The sequence below is a fragment of the Macaca nemestrina genome, chromosome 1, assembly GCF_043159975.1.
Source record: "Macaca nemestrina isolate mMacNem1 chromosome 1, mMacNem.hap1, whole genome shotgun sequence".
NCBI classification, from domain to species: Eukaryota; Metazoa; Chordata; class Mammalia; order Primates; family Cercopithecidae; genus Macaca; species Macaca nemestrina.
In genome coordinates, this window is record NC_092125.1 from 27,685,060 (window position 1) to 27,709,431 (window position 24,372).

The 24,372-nt window shown below is 36.4% G+C and overlaps 2 protein-coding genes across 10 annotated transcripts in view; one reads left to right on the forward strand and one right to left on the reverse strand.

Annotated features, from left to right (window-relative positions):
* FIRRM (FIGNL1 interacting regulator of recombination and mitosis) overlaps window positions 1-24,372 on the forward strand; it is a 58,822-nt gene that overhangs the window by 29,325 nt on the left and 5,125 nt on the right. For all 8 annotated transcript variants that reach the window (XR_011610966.1, XM_011760477.3, XM_071075370.1 and 5 more), the window contains 10 exons: window positions 2,188-2,336; window positions 2,852-2,981; window positions 4,937-5,123; window positions 5,923-6,005; window positions 6,362-6,413; window positions 8,077-8,166; window positions 12,582-12,767; window positions 18,028-18,150; window positions 19,304-19,399; window positions 23,298-23,411. Coding sequence is in view for 7 of the 8 variants with exons in the window: in XM_011760477.3 (XP_011758779.2) it covers window positions 2,188-2,336; window positions 2,852-2,981; window positions 4,937-5,123; window positions 5,923-6,005; window positions 6,362-6,413; window positions 8,077-8,166; window positions 12,582-12,767; window positions 18,028-18,150; window positions 19,304-19,399; window positions 23,298-23,411 (1,210 nt within the window). In the remaining variant the exon portion in view is untranslated. The remainder of the gene's footprint in view (window positions 1-2,187; window positions 2,337-2,851; window positions 2,982-4,936; window positions 5,124-5,922; window positions 6,006-6,361; window positions 6,414-8,076; window positions 8,167-12,581; window positions 12,768-18,027; window positions 18,151-19,303; window positions 19,400-23,297; window positions 23,412-24,372) is intronic.
* The window catches only part of LOC105493035 (SCY1 like pseudokinase 3), an 81,100-nt gene that overhangs the window by 9,189 nt on the left and 47,539 nt on the right, over window positions 1-24,372 (reverse strand). The gene's annotated exons all lie outside the window — the stretch shown is intronic.

Consider the following 24,372-nt stretch of genomic DNA (forward strand, 5'->3'; position numbering starts at 1 on the left):
TTAGTTCTCTTGGTTCCAGTCTTACTATCTGCTCCTTCTCAGCTTCCCTAGGAGGTTTCTCTTCTAAGTTAAGTGTGTCCCAGCACTTACTCCTCAGGCCTGTTATCTGTCTATTATCATTTAGTCTCAAGACTTTAAATTTATATCTTCTTTAATGTCTAACTACCAATCAGGACATCTATACTAAATTGTCCCAAACTGAACTCTTGATTTCCACCCATGTCATCCTCATACCCAGTAAAATCTGCTCCTTTTGTAACCTCTTTATTTCAGTTTAAGTGGCAACTTTGTTCTTCAAATTGATCAGGCCAAAAAACCTTGCCCCTTTAGCATATTCTGTCAATGTTACCCTCAGTGTACACAGGCATGCACGCACGTGCATGTACATGCACTTCTCATCACCTGAACTGCTACCATCTGATCTGACTCACTATTATTTTCTTGCCTGGATTTTGCAAAAAAGTTTATGTCTTTGCCTCACGCTAGTTTGTTCTCCACACAGTAGCCAAAATGAGTGATAAAAAACACAAATCAAATGATGTGACTTCTTTGCTCAACCCTCAGATGACTTTCATCAATAGAACTTCTTGTCTTTCTTTCCTTGTTTTATTTTTTTTCTCTGCAGCACTGAATTAACCTCTGCTATATTATGTATTTACTTGTACACTTGTCTGTTAACTGTCCCCTTTCATTAGAATTGTAAACTCTATAAAGACAGTGACTTTGTATATTCTCTTTATTACTGTATCACCCACTCGTGGAACAGTGCATGGTATGTATACATAGGCACTTAGTAAACATTTATCTAATTAATTTAAAAATATTTGATTGAAAAAATAAATTCTTGCAATGATGCTCAGTAGATGTAATTCAAGTCTGGAATTTCATTACTATGTTTTATTTGTATATGTCCTTTATTTGCTTATAATTAATCCTCACAATAACTCAGAATCAATGTCACAAATGACAAAACTGAGTCTCAGGAAGGGCAAATGAATGAACCAAAGTCATGTAACTAATTGACAGATTGGTGCTTTTTCCATCATGCTACAAAAACCTCAAGTGTTTATCTTAAGTGCATACTTTAAAATGCTGTTATCCTCTGCTAGACAGAGTTTCTCATGTTATTGTCAAGTATACAATTAATGTGGCAAAAAATATAGAATACATATCTTAGTTCACATAAGTTTTGATTGCACTTTAGTTTAAAACCCAGTTACTGAGACATTTTCATGAAATAGTCTTTCCATTCTTCTTCAGTGTTAGTATATGGTTTATTTCTTGTAAAGCTCTTGCTTCTGAGAAACTGAGTATTAATTCATAGTAAATTCAGCGTTCTGCCTATTTAAAAGCAACTTTTTTTTTTTCTTTTTTGAGACGGAGTTTCGCTCTTGTTGCCTAGGCTGGAGTGCAGTGGTGCGGTCTTGGCCTCCCAAAGTGCTGGAATTACAGGTGTGAGTCACCATGCCCGGCATTTTGTTTGTTTGTTTAGTTGGTTGGTTGGTTTTTTTTTTTTTGAGACAGAGTTCACTCTCCCGCCCAGGCTGGAGTGCAGTGGCGCGGTCTTGGTTCACGGCAATCTCCGCCTTCCAGTTTCAAGCGATTCTCGTGCCTCAGCCTCCCGAGTAGCTGGGATTACAGGCATGCACCACCACACCCAGCTAATTTTTGTATTTTTTAGTAGAGACGGGGTTTCACCATGTTGGCGAGACTGGTCTTGAACTCCTGACCTCAGGCAATCCACACGCCTCAGCCTCCCAAAGTGCTGGGATTTGACAGGCGTGAGCCACCACACGCTCCACCTAAAAACAACTTTTAATAGAAATAAGCTAGAATTTATCAGAAATAATCTTTTCAATATGTATTTTCACTTCTGATTTACGATAGATTTTTATAGTATTTTTAAGGATATCATTGTCAAAATGGTATCAGTGCCTCAAAGCAACAAAGATTTCTCTAAGATTATCAGCTTCTCATTTTATAGAATTATAGCTATGTTTAGTTTAGAGATCTTGATCCAATTCTGGTATCAATTCAGTACTTGGGATTTTGTTTTATAAAATGCACACTTATTTTTAAAAATTTAGTTTTTAATATATTTTTACTACTAGAACATCAGTTTATAGTACTTACTGTACCTAAAATTTTAAGATAGCTATTAATAAGTTTTTTTCTCTCCCTTTCCAGCAAGTTTCCTCCAAGCCTTTATGCTACCAGGATTTCTAAAGCACACCAGGAGGAAATAGCAGGTGCTTTCCTAGTGACCCTGGATCCACTTATCAGTCAGCTGCTCACATTTCAACCTTTTGTGCAGGTGGTTTTGGATAGTAGATTAGGTAAGCTTCAAAACAGATTTAATGGTAAATCATCTATTATGACATGTTAGAGACAGTGATTTCCCCTAACCATTCTTTTTTACAATTAAGAAATTTTTATTAAGTTTCTTTTAGTTTCTTTTCTTGAAACATATTTCTTATTTCAAAATTATACCTGGCTGGGCACAGTGAATCATGCCTGTAATCCCAGCACTTTGGGAGACCGAGGCGGGGAGATCACCTGAGGTCAGGAGTTCAAGACCAGCCTGACCAATATGGTGAAACCCCATTTCTACTAAAAGTACAAAAATTAGCTGGGTGTGGTGGCGTGTACCTATAGTCCCAGCTACTTGGGAGGCTGAGGCAGGAGAATCGCTTGAACCCAGAAGGTGGGGGTTGCAGTGAGCTGAGATCGCACCACTGCACTCCAGGCTAGGTGACAGAGTAAGACTCTGTCTGGGAAAAAAAAAAAAAAAAAATTCCTTTACTTATTAATCAGGTTTCTGCTGAATTAATGTGTTTTTATTACATGTAAGACCTGCCATGTGAACTACAGTTTCCACAATGTCTTCTTCTTGTTGTTGTCATGGATAAGCTGCCATCTCAGCCTAAGGAAGTGCAAACCCTGTGGTGCACAGACAGCCAGGCCTCAGAAACTACAACCAGGTAGCAAACATGTTTTTATCCAGTCACATTACCAATGGTTGAGAATGCTCTGTTGTTTGGAATGGTCTTGAAATTAAGTTTCGTTTTTTTTTTAATCAGATATTTATGTTAATAGTTATTGTGTAGACCTCATATGTGTGTGCTACACACACATATATATTGCTACTATATAACAGTAGATAAATATAAAATAAATAAACCTATATTAGATGCTAAAAATATTTTAATGTTTTAATTTTGTTTAGTATTGCTTAATGGTGAGCATTATAAACATTGATTATAATAGAGTAGCTGTAAATAGAAGCATTTAAAAATGAGCTCTGGTAAATAGAACACTAGACTATGGGGGGGTGTGTGTGTGTGTGTGTGTATATATATATATATATATATATATATATATGGTATATCCTGGCAAATTTTACCTTTAATCATCTTCCTTGCCAACACCATAGTCCATGCTCTAGTTTCTTTCTTCCCGGATTACTCTGTGCTCTAATTTTCTACCTCTTCCTTTATCCCATTCTGTGTACATAACATTTATGTACTGTCAAAGAAATTCCTTAAAGGAGAATTTTTGTGGACATTTTTTGCATCATTTACCAACTGTTTATCTTAGTACTGAGTTATACAAAGTCAGAGTTCCTCAAGGAACTTGAAACTTAAATAGCTAAATTAGATATTATATGGAAAACAGAAAATAAGTAGCAGAAAAGGAGGAGTCATTTTAAGATTAAAATGGTTGAAGAAACTTAGAGGATTTAAACAACAAATTAAAAATAGTCAAGTTATGGGCATGGTGTAGTGGCTCACGCCTGTAATCCCAGCATTTTGGGAGGCCAAGGCAGGAAGATCACTTGAGCCCAGGCGTTGGAAGACCAGCCTGGGCAACATAGTGAGACCTCATCCTTAGAAAAAATTTAAAAATTAGCCAGGACAGCTGGCACATACCATTGGTCCCAGTTACTTAGGAGGCTAAGGTAGGAGAATCACTTGAGCCCAGGAGGTTGAAGCTGCAGTGAGCCATGGTCGTGCCAGTGCACTCCAGCCTGGGTGACAGAGCAAGACCCCGCTCCAAACAAAACAACAAAACTGTCAAATTGTAAGTACGTAAAGAAGACAAAAGCACGAGTAAAAGGAAGACATAAATAAGGAGTGTGACAGAAACAAGGAATATTTGTTGAAAACGAATACAAGAATGAGGAGCAAAAGTAGAAGATGGCAACAGTATGGGACAGGCTTTTATTCCAAAGTTGAGAAGTTCTAACATTATGCTTCAGTTTTTGAGCAGAATAGAAGCTCAGAGCCAGGTTTAGGGAGACTAACCTCATCATGGTACACTGAATGGGATAAAGGAAGAGGTGAAAAATTAGAGCACAGAGTAGTCCGGGAAGAAAGAAACTAGAGCGTGGACTATGGTGTTGGCAAGGAAGATGATTAAAGGTAAAATTTGCCAGGATATACCTTATATATATACCTATAGTCTAGTGTTCTATTTATCAGAGCTCATTTTTACATGCTTCTACTTGCAGCTACTCTATTACAATCAATGTTTATAATGCTGACCATTAAGCAATACTGAACAAAATTAAAATATTAAAATATTTTTAGCATCTAATATAGGCTTATATATTTTATATCTATCTACTGTTATAAAGTAGCAATATATATTGTCTACACAATATTAATATTCATATCTGATTAAAAAATGTTTTTTGACACACATGAGGTCTACACAATAACTATTAACATAAATATCTGATTAAAAACTTTCTTTGACACTGTATTTTCCTTTTATGTGCATATTCACACATGTTGGAAACTTGCTGAGTATACCTCTTGAAATTTTTCTTTGCTTAAACAACCTGTTTAACAAGCAAATGTTACATATTATTATTATACTTGCTAATTAGTAAATGTTATTAACGTTGGGTTCAATGTTCTCAATTTCCCTGCAGGATATCTCTACTCAAAGCCATTTTCTACAGTTTTGAGCAGTGTTCTGGTGAACTCTCTCTACCTGTTCATTTACAGAGATTAAAGAGTAAGGGGAAAGCTGAGGTGGCTGTCACATTGTATCAGCATGTTTGTGTTCATCTGTGTACATTTATTACTTCCTTTCATCCCTCACTGTTTGCTGAACTGGTAAGCATATTACTGTGCTAAGCTAAGGTTACACTTTTGCTTTCTCTTCACTGAAATTGTGATTCATATACAGAAGAAAGTGTGGGAATACTTAACGTGTATTCGTTTTGAATGAAACTTAGTTGTGTCCTAGAAAATGGTAATCCTAGATTCCTATATTGTATAGATCTAATATTTGGCTAAAATATTTGAGAAAACATTTTGGGTGGAGAGGTATGCAAAGACAGTGTGAGAAGAGGAAAAAATATGTGGTACTTAAGTAAGTTTCAAAAGAAAAATTAATAGCTTGTAGTACCAGGGCTCTTTTAGATCTCAGATATAATGTAGATTTTCAAAAAATAGAATTTGATTCGAAAAGAGGTTAAGAAATTCTAGGAATTTGATACTTGTAATATCTGAAATTTAAGGATCAGTAGCATTTCAGATATTACATAATATCTAGCACCTATTAAATATTGTATGTGAATAAAAGCAGAAAGAAGAGTATAAGCATATATGTTATTTATGTTGTTTTGAATATTTCAGGCTACTTAGAGAATCTTTGTGGATCCTCGTGATTGAGTTACCACATTTAAAACCATGTTGAACTCTCCATAGCACAGCACGGTACTTAATGTATAGTAGGTGCTCAATAAATAGTGAGGGAATGGCAGTGTCCTTTTAGATACTAGAAAGTAGAACTTTCCCATTGAGGATCTGTTCTTTGGATTCTGATAGTGCTTTCTTGTTTTATTTTGAGAAATATAATACTATTATTGTGAATTTTAGTATTTAAATAAATTTTTCTGTTTTTGATTAGGATGCTGCTCTGCTGAATGCTGTACTTAGTGCTAATATGATCACCTCTTTGTTAGCTATGGATGCATGGTGCTTCCTTGCTCGGTACAACATATTTGCTTTTTCTTTGGATTGGTTATTAGTAGTGACTGACAGTAAATAATTTTATAATTGTAAGTTTATAGAAAAACTATGTTTCAATAATCCTTTAATAATAATTCCCAAAATGCTTTGATTTCATATTACAGCATTAAATTAGGAAACAAGTTCTCTTCTTTCTTTGGTTCAAGCCAATAGATGAGTACTGTTTAGGGAGTTTTGTATATTGTGATACTATTTGGTCATGGAAGTAATGGCAGTTTTTAATGTCCTCATCAGAATATTTAGTGCTTTATGCAAGTTCATCTCCTTGTGTTTCTGAGTAATTGTATAAACCCAGTTGCCTTCTCTTTATATTGCAGATATGGGACTGCTGAACTCTGTGCATACCATGTCACCATAGTGGCTCATCTGGTGTGTAGAATTACAAGGCCTCAAATACCCACTCTCTATGCAGTTCCTTTGGGGATATGATAATCTTTAAGAATGTGAATATCAGCGGGAGAAATATCATAGTAACAAGATTGTTTTGACAGTCTTTGTCCTGTATTAATGCTGATGCTTTTAAGAAGGATGTACTGAAAAACTGTTAGTGTGAAACTGGGGATGTTTTCTCATATTCTCAGGATTTTATGTAATTTCAGTAATTGTTCTGGGAAGGAAAGACTAGGTTGAGATTACATTTAAAATTGAATACAAAGTAGAAAATAAGAGCGATTTATAATTGATGGCCAAGAGGTCTCTCTCCTCTGTCTCTCTAATACGCCTTAGACAAGCTGACCCTTGATTTTGTTGTATTTTTTTTTTTAAGTCAGGATGATTTGAGAGGAACTTGAATTTGACAGTGATAGATGCTTTTGGCAAAAGAAGTCATGTTTTATGAATGGGTACACAGAGAAAATGATTTAATAATGATTTCATCTTTTTAACATTAACATTTTTTGCTTTTAAATTCTGAAGTGTTTTATGTGTTCCATATAAGATGATTATGACCTATTTGTTATGTATTTTTGTCCCTGGCCTTTAAGATCTTATGTGGGCCATACATCTTTTGCTTTCCAATAGTCTTACTGTATCTTACATTTCTTGGTTTACCTTTAAAGGATTTTGTAGATCAGACAGTGAGGTGTGTAATATGAACAGCTGACATCTATGTCTCCATGGCTAGATGGTCTGGATTATCACTTACCCACTTTACTAAATCCTTAACATATCTTTCACAAAGCAGATAAAGAGTGATTTTTATGTTACGTGTTTTATGTCTCAGGTTTCCTTTAAATAAAAGCTTATCAGTGCATTATGGTGTAGGAATGGATTTCTTCTAGTTCATTATGATATAAATTGATTCCAGGATGGAATGATAGTATATTATGATAGGAATTGATAAAATTGAGTTTATAACATTTTTTTGTTAGTGGTGGTTTTTTCCTTAGAGACAGGGTCTCATTCTGTCACCCAGGCTAGAATGCAGTGGTGTGCAATCATAGTTCACTACAGCCTCAAACTTCTGGGTGCAAATGGTCCTCCTCCCTCACCCTCCTGAGTAGCTGGGACTACAGGCATGCACCACTGTACCCAGCTCAATTTTAAAACTTTCTGTGGATATGGGGTTCTTGCTGTGTTGTCCAGGCTAGTCTCAAACTCCTGGGCTCAAGCAGTCCTCCCACCTTGGCCTCCCAAAGTGCTGGGATTACAGTTGCGAACCACCACACTCAGCCCCTATAATGTCTTTTAATGAGCTTCTGTCTTGTAGAGTTTTATCTACCTCTCTATTATTGTAGTTAGATCTTAAAAAGTTCCATGAATTGTCTTTGGACTGACATACCAAGTTATCAAAATGATAATTAGAAATAGAAATTACAGTGTTATTTTTAAATATAATGTCAAAATTTCAATCTCATTCTAAATTTAGATTCATTGAAGATAAAAAAGAAAAGCCCCAAATTAAAAGTCAATATTACTACAATCTTTTCCCCTAGAAAGAGCTGCTATTAATATTTTGGCATATTCTCTTCTTATAAAAATTCTGATTCTAAAATTAGTCAATCTCTTCTCTCTTTCTCATGTCTTTTTCCAGATAAAATCATGCCCTGGAGAATGTTATCAACTCATCAACCTATCAATACTGTTGAAGCGTCTCTTTTTCTTCATGGCCCCACCCCATCAGGCAAGGAAGGATATCATCTTTGTCACTGTCTGTGAACCTGCTCAGAGTTGGATTCAGACTCCTTTGATAGCCTTTTTTTTTCCGTTTTAAAAATTTTATTTTATTATTTTTTTGAGACAGGGTCTCACTCTGTCACCCAGACTGGTTGTACAGTGGCTCAACCATAGCTCACTGCAGCTTCAACTTCGGCTCAAGCAATCCTCCCACCTCAGCCTCCTGAGTAGCTGGAACTACAGGCACACACCACTACGCCTGGCTAATTTTTTAAAAAATTATTTGTAGAGACTGGGTCTCACTATGTTACCTAGGCTGGTCTCAAACTCCTGGGCTTAAGTGATCCATCTCTGTCTTCCAAAGTGCTGAGATTGCAGTTGTGAGCCACTCTGCCTGGCCTTGCCTCCATTTATTTTAAATTTAAATATTGGTGTGATCTAAGTATAAATTTTTGACATGTTGATTGCTTTGTTTATTGCTTTCAGCTGGGTATAGATTTTGATGTCCTTGCTTCAAGTTATAATAATTATTCTAATTCCATCTTCCTGAAATAGATCTTTCCCCTTATTTTTCAAGTATATTTGAGATACATGAAATGAAATGGTTCTGTATCCCCTGCCCCTTTTATTTTGAAGAGCTAGAATATTATTTTTGTTCTTAATGGTCTTTACATAAACCTGTATGGCCTAGTGCAGTCCCTCAGACTGGTCACGTCGGAACTCTTTTATGAGCTTTTTTAAAAATACAAGTTCCTGGACTCTAATCTGTGGATGGGTGGGTATGGAGGCATGGGTATGAAGTAAGGCTCAATAATTGGTTTTGTTGGTACTATCATTAAGTTCCTATGTGAGTCAGACTTGGATCTAAGCTTGGGAACCACTACATTAGTGAAGGGGATTAGAATTTAAGGTCCTGTGGTCCTTGCTTTGAATCCTGGCATACCGTGACCTTGGGCAAGTCATCCTTTCTGAACTTCATTTTCCTTGTCTGCAAAACAGAAGATATGTATAACTATTTTGAAAAAGTTTGTAAAGACTTGGAACTAATACATGGAAAACAGCATAGTGCTAGGTTTAAGAGGGTGCTCAGTAAATGCTAGGAGTTATTTCTGACTAGGGTTTTTGCCCCAAGTCCAAGTCTGTTCCTGCCCTAGAGTGGTTGGTCAGGAACCAGAGGTACTACAACTACCTCTTAGCCTTCTTTTTCTTAAAGGTAGCCCCACCCATTAGCCCTCTAAGAGCATGGGAAGCTTGCTTGCTTCCAAAAGAATTTTCTACTCCAGATCTCTTAGAAGAAGTGGGACTGGGAGGGAAAGGGTCACATGTCATAATACTTTAAGAAAATCACTTTCCTTTTTTTTTAGACACAGGGTCTGGTTATGTTGCCCAGGCTGGTCTCAAACTTGAACTCAAACGATCCTCCTGCCTTGGCGTCCTAAAGTGCTGGGATTAGAGGTGTGAGCCATTGAGCTCAGCCGTCACTTTCCTTTTAACCTCAATTTTCTTATTTATACAACAGGAATAAAATTATTTTCCCAAAGTGGTTGTGAAAATTTTAACTTTTAAAATAATATAACTCAGAATGAATTAGCTATGAGGTCTAGAAGCAGTGTTCTAAATTAGATAAATTATAGTCTATGCCTGGAGATCTCTTACTCTCAATTTTCTAAATTTTTCCAAATGCGGCTATCAGATATATAAATTATAGGTAAATGAACGGTTACTTTTAATTTGTATCTTCGGTTATCGAATGCAGATTTTCTTTATGTACAAGTTACTGTGATAAAACTTAAGAAACCTGAATCTGAATACCTATTCTGAGAGTCTTTAGGAGAGTTAATTATAAAATTGAGATAGATACTAATACTCATATGGCAGTTAAGAAACTTGATAAGATAGAGAATATACATATGGCATGAAAAGACCATTTAACAAATGTTAGGTCTCCTCTCCTGTTTGGCCTTTTTTTTTTTTTTTTTTTAACCCCTTAAGATATTATCCTTTCTCTTAAAGGAAGGAGGACGGGAAATAATATTTTTGAGACTGTACCAGTCCAGGCACTTAATTCATTTAATCCTTACAGCAGCCTTGTGGGATAGATAATATTGTGTCCATTTGACAGATGAAGAAACAGTAGCTCGAGGAAATTAAATAACTGCCACAAATTCACACCTAACAGCTGATCTGGGATGCTGAGGCAGGAGGATCGGAGGATCGTTTTATTTAGCCCAAAGTTCAAGTCCAGCCTGGACAACATAGCAGGACTCTCTTTACAGCTTGGAAACCACTGCATTATCTCATGATATCTCAAGAAACATAAAATCTAGTATAAACTATAAATTTATAAAGATACTCATATTAAAGAGTGGTTTGTGATGAATGCCAAAACTGAGGCACAAATCAAATGTTGTTGGGTGTTCGTAGCTGAGACAGTCATTTCTGAAGAGGTGCAGCATGGGAACAGGTAGACATAGGAGTTGGAGTTGATGGCATTTGAGGTATGTGTTACAGGATGAATGTGGAAGGTGGTGGGACTAGAGAAGCAAAGGCAAGAAAGCATATTAGAGAAAAAAGGAGAAGCAAGCAATGAAACTTGAAATAATTATTCAGCTATTTGCATACAAGATGTTGTCTTTTTAAGTAGTAAAATAAGAACCCCAATTTTTTTTACTAGTGATGTAGCCTTAACATAAATGAAAATAGTTAATCCCAGTATGGTGATAATATACTTTAAAAAACAAAAGTGTCTATGATGCTCATTTGGAAGAAGATGCCGATAGAAATAGATGTTAGAATGCATTTACTGTTTTAATATGAGGGGTAATTATTGAATATCACATTATTTCTTTTAGTATGTAACTATTAATAGTATTCCATTTTATCAAGAAAAGCAAAAATACAAGAAGGTTACCTGCTTGAGGGAAAAGTATTTAATATGCCTTATCTAAGCACACTGATAGTTTGTACTATCTTTTTAATGTAAAGTAAAAATTACTGCATTTACATTTTAAACCCACAAGTGTATTTTTTCTTTCCAGTTTTAAGAAGGGAAATCATAATTCTCTGTGTATTATTCCCTTATACTTTAGTCTTTTATGAACTATTTTGTCATAGCAGTTTTAAGTCTTTAGAATTGTGTTGAAACCAGGGTTTTCAACCTCAGAATAGAATCTTGAACTCTTTCTGTAACAAATTTTGGCAATACCTACCCTTTTATGTTGTCCAGGACATTATATTTTTAGTTTCTATTTTGGAAAGGGAAGTAGTTCACTCACTTACTGGACTTTATTATAAAGAAAGGTGATACTTGAACTGATGTTTGCCAGTTGGCACAGTTCTCTTGGCTTTCCTGATGTAGTTTGCTTTTATGAATAAAGCTGCTTTTTATAATAGACACTCGCTCATCAAGGGATCTGTTTTTCTGGCTGTAGCCTCTGTCACAGCAGATAGCCACATAATTTCTAGCTTGTATTGACAGGTAAATATTTTCCACAAAAGAAGTAAAATTGAAATACAAATACAGTATATGACAGAAAAGTTTCTCTGTCAGATTTAATTTTTTTTGGTGAGTTTTTAGTTTTTGGTGTAGGAAAAGTTTTCATCAAGTAGATTTTGAATATTTTAAATTGAATTATTCTACTTCTTAGAAAATACACTAATATACTTCCTAGTTGGATTATACTTATTTTAATCATTAAATGCACTATTGGTTTTACCATTTTTCCACCAAAAACTGATTCAGCATTTAAACTGTTTCTTAGAACTCTTGTTTTCCATTTTTATCTAGTCTGTAACATCTGCATTTTAACAAAACAGTACTTTTCTGTTAACCTAGTAAGCACTTTGAATTGTTATTTCAGTGGTGGAATGGATTTGCCAACCACATTCTTTTTGATTTGTGGCTTACCTTTGTGAAACTGATTTAGTATGTTGTCTAAAGTAGGGCAGAACCAGCTAACTCAGTTTAAAGCTGAATCTTTGCTTCTTTAAGTTCTCTGCTATGAATCAAGTGAGATAATAGTAAGCTATGAAGGTTGACTAAATCCAGTTTGTATATTTGGAATGTTACTTTTGACTTAACTACAAGGTGAGGAGTATACAGAAAAATAAGACTTATTGGTAAGTAGGAGCATGATAAGATATCTGACATAACTAATAATTGAAATACATTATTTAGTGGCTTAGTGCATTTATATCGTGCTCCACTTAAGCTGTGTTTTTGTTTTGGAAACCAGTGCAGTGTCAACAACAATAATAATAAGGTATGTTCATTTATGTTACCTTGGTCTGGAACATAGATATTACGGTACTATTAAAAAGCTTTCTTGAAATATTAAATGTGGAAACAAATACTTAGCTTTTGTGTATCCATTCCTCTGACTTGTCTCATATTACTCTTCTTTCTTTAACAATTTATTTCAGCTGGAGTTTATCCATAAATTTTCCCCAAAAGAAGCAGAAAATCTGCCTCTGTGGCAGCATATTTCCTTCCAGGCGTTACCTGCTGAGCTTAGGAAACAAACTGTCCATGAGGTCTCCATGGTAGGCACAACAGAATGCAGGAAATGGCTGAGCAGCAGTCATACTTTGGGAGAACTAGAATCTCTGGTAAGATAATAATTTTGATTAATTTTATTCATTCAGCAGCTATTTATTGAGCATTGTTTTAGGTAATGGGGATAGGTTGTTAATAACAAGCACACAGGCTCTGTGCTCTGTTTCTGTTAGAACCTAGTAAGATTTTCAGATTTCTACATCGTAAAAGAATCTGTGAGAAACGTACTGTTATTTTAATTGATGTATTATATTGGGGGGTTGTTTCCTATGTTGCTTAAGACATGTTGAGACATGATCAAACACACTATGGAACACTTGACTTGTGTATTTTTGCTGATGCATCTCTGGATTAGGCAGATGTAATTCTTCCATTCGACAAAATACAACCCCCATTTTATGCGAACTTACTCTGAACCTTTATGTACCTTTTACATAGAATGTTCCCTCATAAAATAATGGAATAATAAAAAGACACTCATCCACTAGAAGAAGTAGGAAATGCTTGCTTTTAAAAAGTTGACTGGATATAGTACATGTAATTGAATTTTCCAGTTTAGTGTTCATACGCTCATTCATTCATTCAAGAAATGTATTTGGAATACTTTTATGTGCCACTTTGTTCTAGGCATTGGGGGTACATCGGGAACCAAAAATTTCTACTCTCATAGACTCACATTTGAGCTTAGCAGTGGACAGTAAAATAAGAAATGCCAATTTACATTAAGTAGAGAAAAGCAAGGATAAGGATAGGGCATTCAAAGGGACAGAGGTCTATTTGCAATTCTAACTTAGGAGTTCAGGGTCTTCTGAGGGCATATGTCTCCATGCTGAGTACAAATGTTCTGATACTGTTACATGTAATGACACTTGATCATAATTATTATAATTTTTTGTGAGGGGATGAGGTTTTGTTCTCATGGCCCAGGCTGAGGTGCAATGGCGTAATCTTGGCTCACTGCAATCTCTGCCTCCCAGATTTAAGCAATTCTCCTGCCTCAGCCTCCTGAGTAGCAGGGATTGGCTCCCACCACCATGCCCAGCTAATTTTTTGTATTTTTAGTAGAGACGGAGTTTCGCCATGTTGGCCAGGTTGGTTACGAACTCCTGACGTCAGGTGATCCACCCGCCTTGGCCTCCCAAAGTGCCGGGATTACAGGTGTGAGCCACAGTGCCCAGGCTTATCCAAAGGAAATGATTTTATGTGACTTTATTTTAGAAAACCTGTTAAATACCTTGTTAATAGGTTAAATGTGTCTGAGTTTTGCATTTAATGTGTACCAATTTCTATAGTAAGGACAAAAGATGTTTTGTTTTATATTAGGTAAAGTAAAAGCACTATAAGTAAACTTTTGAAGTATGACCACAGCTTTTTAGTCCAGCAGGTTGTTTAACATATGTCTTTTTAAATTTTTTTTCAACTTTTATTTTTTATTTTATTTTTTGGGATGGAGTCTTGCTCTGTTGCCCAGGCTGGAGTGCAGTGGCATGATCTCGGCTCACCGCAACCTCTGCCTCCTGGGCTTAAGCGATTATCCTGCCTCAGCCTCCCAAGTAGCTGGGATTACAGGCACCCACCACCATGCCTGGCTAATTTTTGTATTTTTAGTGGAGACAGGGTTTAGCCATGTTGATTAGGCTGGTCTCGAACTCCTAACCTCAGGTGATCTGTCCGCCTCAGTCTCCCAAAGTGCTGGGATTACAGGAGTGAGCCACCATACCCAGACTCAACTTTTATTTTAGATTTAGGGGATACTTGTGCAGGTTTGTTACCTGGTTTTATTGCATGATGCTGAGGTTTGGGGTATCAATGATTTCATCACCCAGGTACTCAGCATAGTACCCAACAGTTTATCAATCCTTATCCTCTCTCCTCCCTCCCCCTACTAGTAGTCCCAGTGTTTATTGTTGCCATCTTTATGTCCATGAGTGCCCAGTGTTTAGCTCTTACTTATAAGTGAGAACAGTGGTATTTGGTTTTCCATTCCTGTATTAATTTGCTTAGGATAATGGTGTCTAGCTGCTCTATGTTGCTGCAAAAGGACATGATTTCATTCTTTTTTATGACTGTATACTATTCCATGGTATATATGTACCACATTTTCTTTAATCTGTTGATGGACATCTAAGTTGATTCAGTGTCTGCTGTTGTGAGTAGTGCTGCAATGAACAAGTGAGTACATGTGTCTTTTTGGTAGAACAGTTTGTTTTCTTTTGGATATGTACCCAGTAATGAGATTGCGGGGTACAATGGTAGTTCTGAGTGCTTTGAGAAATTGCCAAACTGCTTTCCACAGTGGCTGAAATAATATACATTCCTACCCACAGTATATAAGCATTTACTTTCTCTGTAGCCTCACCAATGTCTGTTGTTTGACTTTTTAAACGGCCATTGTGACTGGTGTGAGATAGTATCTCATTGTGATTTTGATTTGCATTTCCCTGATAGTTTCTTTATATGTTCGTTGGCCTCTTGTGTGTCTTATTTTGAGAAACGTCTGGTTCATGTCTTTTGCCCATTTTCTAATGGGGTCGTTTTTTACTTGTTCAGTTGTTTTAAGTTCCTTATAGATTCTGGATAGTAGACCTTTGCCACATGCATAGTTTGCAAGTATTTTCTCCCATTTTATTGGTTGTCTGTTTACTTTGTTGATAGTTTCTTTTGCTCTGCAGAAGCTCTTTAATTAGGTCCTGCTTGTCAATTTTTGCTTTTATTGCAATTGCTACCGGTGTCTTTCTCAAGGCTGAGGTCTAGAATGGTGTTTCCTAGGTTTTTTTCTAGGATTCTTATAGTTTGAGGTCTTACATTTAAATCTTTAATCCATCTTGAGTTAATTTTTGTATATGCTGAAAGGTAGCTATCCAGTTTCATTCTTCTGCATGGCCCAGCACCATTTATTGAATAGGAGTCCTTTCCCCATTACTTGTTTTTGTTGACTTTTTCAGTGATCACGTGGTTGTAGGTATGTGGCTTTATATGCAGGTTCTCTATCGTGTTCATTGATCTATTTCTGTTTTTATACCAGTATCATGCTGTTTTGGTTACTGTAGTCGTACAGTTTCAAGTCAAGTAATATGACGCCTCTGGCCTTCTTCATTTTACTTATCATTACTTTGGCTATTCAGGCTCTTTTTTGATTCCATATGAATTTTAGAATAGTTTCTTCTAATTCTGTGAAAAATGGTGTCAGTAGTTTGGTAGGAAAAGCATTGAATCTGTAGATTGCTTTGGGTAGTATGGCCATTTTAATGATATTGACTCTTCCAATCCATGAGCACGGACTGTTTTTCCATTTGTTTGTGTCATCTATGATTTCTTTTAGCAATTTTATCATTTCCTTGATCTTTCACCTCCTTGGTTAAATGTATTCCTAGGGGTGTGCATGTGTCTACTGTAAACAGGATTGTGTTTTGTTGTTGTTGTTGTTATTCAGACGGAGTCTCTGTCGCCCAGGCTGGAGTGCAGTGGCGCTATCTCGGCTCACTGCAAGCTCCGCCTCCCGGGTTCACGCCAGTCTCCTGCCTCAGCCTCCCAAGTAGCTGGGACTACAGGCGCCCGCCAACACACCCGGCTAATTTTTTGTGTTTTTAGTAGAGACGGGGTCTCACCATGTTAGCCAGGATGGTCTTGATCTCCTGACCTTGTGATCTGCCCGCCTCGGCCTCCCAAAGTGCTGGGAGTACAGGCGTGAGCCACCACACCCAGCCTTGTCTTCTTGATTTGCCACTCAGCTTGAATGTTATTGGTGTATAGAAATGGTATTGATTTTTGTACATTGATTTTGTATCCTGAACAGTTTGACTTCTTCTTTTCCTATTTGTATGCTGCTTTTATTTTTTTCTCTTGCCTTATTGCTCTGGCTTGAACTTTCAATACTATGTTGAATAGGAGTGGTTAAGAGTGGGTATCCTTGTCTTGTTCCATTTCTGAAGAGGAATGCCTCCAGTTCTTGCCTGTTCAGTGTAATGTTGGCTGTGAGTTTGTCATAGATGGCTCTTATTATTTTGATGTATGTTCTTTTGATGCCTAGTGTCTTGACGGCCTTTATTATGAAGGGATGTTGGATTTTACCAACAGGTTTTCCATGTCTTTGAGATAATCAACATGGTTTTTGTCTTTAATTCTGCTTATGTGGTGAGTCACACATTGATTTGCATATGTTGAACCAATCTTGCATCCCAGGAATGGAGTGTACTTGATCATGGTCAATTAAGTTTTTGATGTGCTGTTGAATTTGGTTTGCTAGTATTGTTTAGAGGATTTCTGCATCTAGAACATGTTCATTTGTAAAAGGAAATAGGTAAATCTTAAGAAGTTGTATGGTAATTTCATAAAATTAAGTGTGGTTGTCTAAGTATAATAGATTAAAGGCATTCATTGTTACTGATTATTACATTCTCATAAGACCTTCCCTGTACCCCCACCACACCTCAAAAAACCTCATTCCTGGCTAGTCAGAGAGAGAATGGAGTATTTTCACACATAGGTAAGACTTAATCCAGAAAATATTGCCTTTAGTTTCAAATACTAGTACTTCTTAAGTACTATCTTTGCTTATTAAATGCAGTGTTGCTGAGGCATTTAAAATTTTCAAACAACAGGAAAAATAAAAATCTAGTAAACCATAGATTGCTGTGTGCGTAATGTGAAAAAATAACTTTTTGTTGATGTGTATTATAAAGTAGCTTGATTATACTGACCACTTGTATCAAAGCTATTTATTAAAGTACATTTCTGCTTTCATTTGGTAACTTTGGGTTACCAACATTTCACCCTAAAAGGAAGTTTATGGCTGGGTGCGGTGGCTCACGCCTGTAATCCTAGCATTTTGGGAGGCCGAGGTAGGCGGATCACAAGGTCAAGAGATCGAGACCATCCTGGCCAACATGATGAAAAGCAAGTCTCTACTAAAAATACAAAAATTAGCTGGGTGTGATAGTGCGTGCTTGTAGTCCCAGCTTCTTGGGAGATTGAGGCAGGAGAATTGCTTGAACCTGGGAGTTGGAGGTTGCAGTGAGCCGAGATTGCACCACCGCACTCCAGCCTGGTGACAGAGCGAGATGCCGTCTCAAAAAAAAACCGTTTATTTAGAAAAACAAAGCAAATGTTTCTGTGTACAAGGAAAATTATTTTTAATATATACTTGTGTTAAGTAAATAGCTGAAAAGATGGCTTTGGCTCTTAGAAATATTATTCTACATGGACTTTTATGAAGAGTTAAAAGTAACTTTTATAACCTCTAGGTAAGTGGGCTCTTGGTGGTGCTTTAGACTGGTATTTAAACTCAAGTCCTTTCTTGTTTCTGCCCTTTAGAACACAGTACTGTCTGCTTTGCTTACAATATGTAATTCTGCTGGTGAAGCTTTGGATACAGGAAAACAAACTGCAATTATGGAAGTTGTGAGTCAGCTTTGGGCTTTTTTAAACATTAAACAGGTAAGGAAAACAACTGATCCTTTCTTTATCAAAAAACAGAAAATATCAAAAAAAGAGGATAGTACTGAAATTTTCCAGTGTAGAGTAAAATGTATCTCATTCTTTTGGGTGTTTGGTAGACCTTTATAAGAACTTAAAGTATCTGTACTGTCTCAGGCCGCTTTCATTTTCAGAGTGTGATAGAATTATATTAGTAAAATTAGAATACGTGATGTGATGGCAGTCCACCTACTTACTTTCCTAACTGGTTATACCCTCTTCCCTACCCGCGCCCCCCGCCCCTTATCTCTTCCCCTATTGTTTCTGTTCTGTTTTGGGTTAATGTATCCCATTTCTGTGATTCTAGGGCCTTTAATAAATCTTTTGGGCAATGGAGAGTGAGCTGACTTAAAGGTGGAAAGGGCTAGTGAATAGATGTGGCTAATTTCTATTTCTCTTTCCCAGCAAAGCCAAGAAGCCAAGTGATGATCTAAAACTAATGATATGCCTCCCACACCATGGTTGTACACCTGTTTCTTAGTTTAAAAATATAAATAGGCTGTTTGTTTTCTCTGACTAAGTATAACACTGGCCTCTGGCAGCTAGTGGAAGCTAAAGGCAACAGCCATACTTTTCGGAAATGATAGAAATGATTTTACAGATAATGTTTTATTATTATTATTTTTTTATGGTCAGATTACCCTACTGCATGGTTTTGACTTCAACAAGCACTTTCCCGGATGTTCACAAATCATTCAGTATTCATTCAGGATATCTGTGATGGGGATATAGCTTACAATATTATAACGTAAACCAAAATTATGAAGAAGAGAAATTAAATTTTAAGATGACTAAGGAACATTTATATAAGCCTTTCAGTCACAGACAAGTAATTAGATCCTTTTAGACTTAAATTTGGATTTCAATCACAGCTCTGCTTTTTATCATAGCCACGTGATCTTGAACAAATTTTTTAACCTCTTTGACCCTGTTTTCTTATCAGTAAAGGTAATAATATCTACCTCATAGAGCTGTTGTAAGGCATAAATGAGGTAATATAAAATGCTTAACATATTACCTGATATATAATAAGTGCTCAATAAAAGTTTGCTATTATTATAGTAATTCTTACGTGATTGAAACTTTTTCTTCAAAATTATTTTGTGTTTCTTAGGTAGCAGATCAACCTTACGTTCAGCAGACATTCAGCCTTTTACTTCCACTGTTGGGATTTTTCATTCAAACTCTAGATCCTAAACTGATAGTTCAGGTAAGAGTAATGACCAAATTGATCCTTTGTTTGCTAAGGAGGTTGCTAAACTGCTATCATGTGAAATAGCTTTCTAGAAATAGTTATTTTAAACCTCCTGTTGTGTCATATATTGACTTGTCTTCATCAAGGATATCTCATTTCTCTTCTTTCTTCCTTACAGTATTAATACACGGCGCTGTTAATTCAGCCTTTATCTGTTCTTCGTCACCCCATACTGAGCAGTCAGTACTTTTTGTTATTACTGTTAACTACCCCCCACAAACCCCTGAGGTTAGGAGTCGTAGTTCATGTGTTGAACCCTGAGCAGTTTCAAAGGCATTTCAGCAGCTGTGGGAACGCTGAATTGGTTAACCAATATGGATTAAAAGATAGCACCCATTGTTTCTTTGAAGAAATACAATTATTTTGAAAGAAGAGCACTACTGAATTTCCTCTTTGGCCTCCTGAATTTCCTCTTTGGCCTCCAGCTTACATGGCTAGGACAGGGGCAGAGCCTGGGTCACTGTCTAGGCAACCCTTGTCGTGGTGCCTCAGCTGCGCCTTTCTTTTGGAGGTTCTAAGATGACAGAGAAAATGGGAAAGCCCTTCAGCTAAACCGAAGTGATTTAGAGGCTTTGGAAAGAGTCCATACTAGAGAGAATTGATGCCCCAAATTAAGAGTTAGCTTAAGCTCAGGGTCAGGTAAGAAAGAGAAACAATAACTGTTAAGAGAAACTACCCTTCTTATTTATGAAGATGATGGAAGAGATGATTCCTGTCACAGTATGTGGTAGAACAGAAAGGAATGAAACTTAAAGCTTTGCTTTTAGTAGCTGTTTTTAATGATGTGTATATGAAGAAGTTAGCAATAACAAGTATGTACTATACCATATGTATAACATGGATATTACTAATTTATAAAGAATCAGAATACAATAATTAACTCAGTGAATGCAACAATTTGATTCTGATTCTGAAACCTCTAATATTCTTTTAGAAAAAATAATTTTGATATAATGTGCCTACCTTTAAAAAACCCTAACAAAATTCTAAAATTTTTAATTAAGTAGATTGTTCAAAAGGTATTGCTTCCTTTATAAAAGATTTCACCTTAAGATTCCCTTAAATTAGGGGTTTGCAAATTATGGCCTCCTGTCTAAATTTTGCCCTCCTGTTTTCAGCCCAAGAGGTAGGCATGATTTTTAAAGGTTTGCAAAATAAAAAATAATATGTAACAGAGAACATGTTGCCTACAAAGCCTAAAATATTTACTATTTGGCCTGTTAGAGAAAAAGTTTGCCAGTCCTTACTAAATAATGAACTTCTCTCAATAGAATTTTAAATACAGGCATACCACAGAGAGATTACAGGTTGTGTTCCAGACCACCACAATAGAGTGAGTCACATGAATTTTTTGGCTTCCCAGTGCATACAGAAGTTATGTTTACACTATACTGCAGGTTAAGTGTACAACAGCATTATGTGTAAAAAATGTATATAATTAAAAAACACTTTCTTGCTAAAAATGCTAATGATCATATGAGCCTTCAGCAAAGCATAATCTTTTTGGTGGTGGAGGGTCTTGCTTCAGTGTTGATGGCTGCTAACCCATCAGGATGGTGGTTGCTGAAGGTTGGGGTGGCCATGGCAATTTCTTAAAATATGACAGTGAAGTCTGCCACATCAATTGACTCTTCCCTTCATGAAAGATTTCTCTGTAGCATGTGATGCTATTTGATGGTATTCTACCCACAGGAAAACTTCTTTCAAAAATACAGTCAGTCTTCTCAAATCCTGCTACTGCTTTAACAACTCAGTTTATGTAATACTCTAAATTCTTTGTTTTCATTTCAACAATGTTCACAGCATCTTCTATACCAGGAGTAGTTCTGTGTCAAGAAACCACTTTCTTTGCTCATTCATGAGAAGCAACTCCTCATCCACTCAAGTTTGATCATGAGATTGCAGCAATTCAGTCACATCTTCAGGATCCACTTCTAGTTTGCTAGCTATTTCTACCACATCTGCAGTTACTTCCTCCACTGTAGGCCTGAACCCCTCAAAGTCATCCTTGAGGGTTGGAATCAACTTCTAACTCCTGTTAATGTTGATATTTTGACCTCCTACAAATGAATCATGAATATTATTCATGGCATCTGGAATGATGACTCCTTTCCAGAAGGTTTTCAATTTACTTTGTCCTGGTTTATCGAGGAATCACTATCCATGGCAGCTATAGCCTTATAAAATGTATTTCTTAAACAGTAAGACTTGAAAGTAACAATTCCTTGATTCATGGGCTGCAGAATGATTGTTGTATTAACAAACATGAAAACAATCATCTCCTTGTATATCTCCTTTAGAGCTCCTGGGTGAGCAGGTGCATTGTCAATAAGCAGTAATATTTTGAAAGAAATCTTTTCTGAGCAGTAGGCCTCTCAATAGTGGAATACAAAAAATATTCCGTAAACAGTGATATAAACAGGTATGCTGTCATCCTGGCTTTGTTGTTCCATTGATAGAGTACATGCAGAGTAGATTTAGCAGAATTCTTAAGGGCCTTAGGATTTTTTTTTAATAGTAAGTGAACACTGGCTTCAACTTTGCCAGCTGCATTACCCCTCAAGAAGAATCTTGAAGCCAGGCATTGACTTCATCTCTCTAGCTATGAAAGTCCTAGACAACATCTTCTTCCAATAGAATGGTGTTTCCTCTACATTAAAAATACATTGTTTAAGGCAACCACTTCCATCAGTGATCTTAGCCAGATCTTCTGGAGAATTTACTGCAGCTTCTTCATCAGCACTTGTTGCTTCGCCTTGTACTTTTATGTTAGAGATTGCTTCTTAAACTTCGTGAGTCAACCTCTGTTAGCATCAAACATTTCTTCTGCAGCTTTTTCACCTCTCAGCTTTCACAGAATTGGAGAGAGTTAGGGCCTGGCTTTGGATTTGGCTTTGGCTTAAGGGAATATTGTGGCCGGTTTGATCTATCCAGACCACTAAAACTTTCCATATCAACAGTAAGACTTCCTGTGTTCATTGGAATAGCATTCTTCATTTCCTTCAAGAACTTTTCTTTTGTATTCACAACTTGGCTGACTTGCAAAAGAGGCCTAGCTTTTCACCTCTCTTGACTTTTGACAGCCTTCCTCACCAGGCTGAATTATCTTTAGCTTTCAAGTGAGAGATGAGATTATTCTTTTCACTTGAACACTTAAGAGGCCATTTTAGGTTTAATTTTCATATTGTGTCTCAGAGAATAGGGAAGCCCAAGGAGAGGGGGAGAGACTGGTGACCTACCTGTTGGTAGAACAGTCACAACACACAATTTATTATATTAGCCATCTTATATGGGCACAGTTTGTGGCACCCCAAAACAATTGCAATAGTAACATCAAAGATCACAGATCAACATAATAAAATCCTGACGAATAAGTTGAAATATTGCAAGGATTACCAATCTGACAGCCATGAAGTGAGCACATGCTGTTGCAAAAATGGTACAGGTAGACTTGTTCAGTACAGAGTTGCCATACACCTTGTATTTGTAAAAAAAAAAAAAAATACAGTATCTTCAAAGTGCAATAAATCAAAGCACGATAAAATAGTGTCTGTACAAAATATTGTTTAAAGGTTTGATATATAAAGTTTTTCAGGAACATGTATACTTTTATTTTTACAGTGGTTTGAGGCAGGAGGGTGTGGTAAGAATAATGCTGTAATAGTTAACTTGTTCATATGATTGTCTTATTTAAATTCTACCAGTGAAGTTCAGGGGCTGTGGTGTGTTTGTTTTTTTCTGGGTTTGGTTTTGTTTCCCCTCCCCACATTTCCATCCAAATCTTAGGCAGTTACTGTGTCTGTACAAAATACTGGTATTCTTTATAACTGTTCTTTGGTCTTCACCTCTGTAGGTAATAACTTGGCAGACCTCACTACTTAAATTAGAGCCTCCTGACTATGTTCGTCTGGCAATGCTGGATTTTGTATCTTCTCTAGGAAAACTTTTTATACCTGAAGCTATCCAGGTAATATTTCTTAACTCTGTTCTTGTATTATTAAAACAAAATCTCTATAAGAGTTAGTGATTAAGGGATTTTTAGGCTTTTTCTGAAATTTTGTAATTACTGACAAAGTTGGAAAAAAAAAAAAACTGTGTTTCAGACATTCTAAAATCTATTTATAACTTATAATACAACTCATTTTAAGTTCTTTTCTTTTAGAAAAATATATGTTGATACACAAATAATTTTTAGTTGGCTGTAGTCTACCATGTTAGTCTCATTCCAGTTGAGTTCTAATGTACAGTTCCTGAGGATAGAAAACGTATTTGTCCTATGGGGAGCAGCACGTAACTAGGAAATTTGGTAATTTATTAAAGTTATTCTCTTCGTTCTTTTATCCATGAAAGAGAACCTGCTTGTTTTTAAAGACAATATTTTTGAAAATGTTGCAAAGTATGTATAGCTGACAAATGGATTATTTATAAAATTGTACTGTACTGGCCTGGCAATACACATCTACAGAATTTTAAAACCTCAGTAAATGTATATTACCAGGCCAGTACAGTAATTTTAAAGAACTTACAGCAAAGAGATCTTCATAAATTGAGAGTTACGCCTTCCTTATTACTATAGTCAGTAGTAATTCTAGATAATTGACACTGCAACCTCCAAGGGAGAGACTATAAGGAGTCCACTAATGAGAATTTTCTTACGTAATCAAAGCAAACACATGATAGTATCTCAGAACAAGTGGATTAAACTCTTTGAAACCAAAAATTTAATTTCTTTCTTTTTTTTTTTTTTTTTTTTTTGAGACGGAGTCTCGCTCTGTCGCCGGGGCTGGAGCGCAGTGGCCGGATCTCAGCTCACTGCAAGCTCCGCCTCCCGGGTTTACGCCATTCTCCTGCCTCAGCCTCCTGTGTAGCTGGGACTACAGGCGCCCGCCACCTCGCCCGGCTAGTTTTTTGTATTTTTTTAGTAGAGA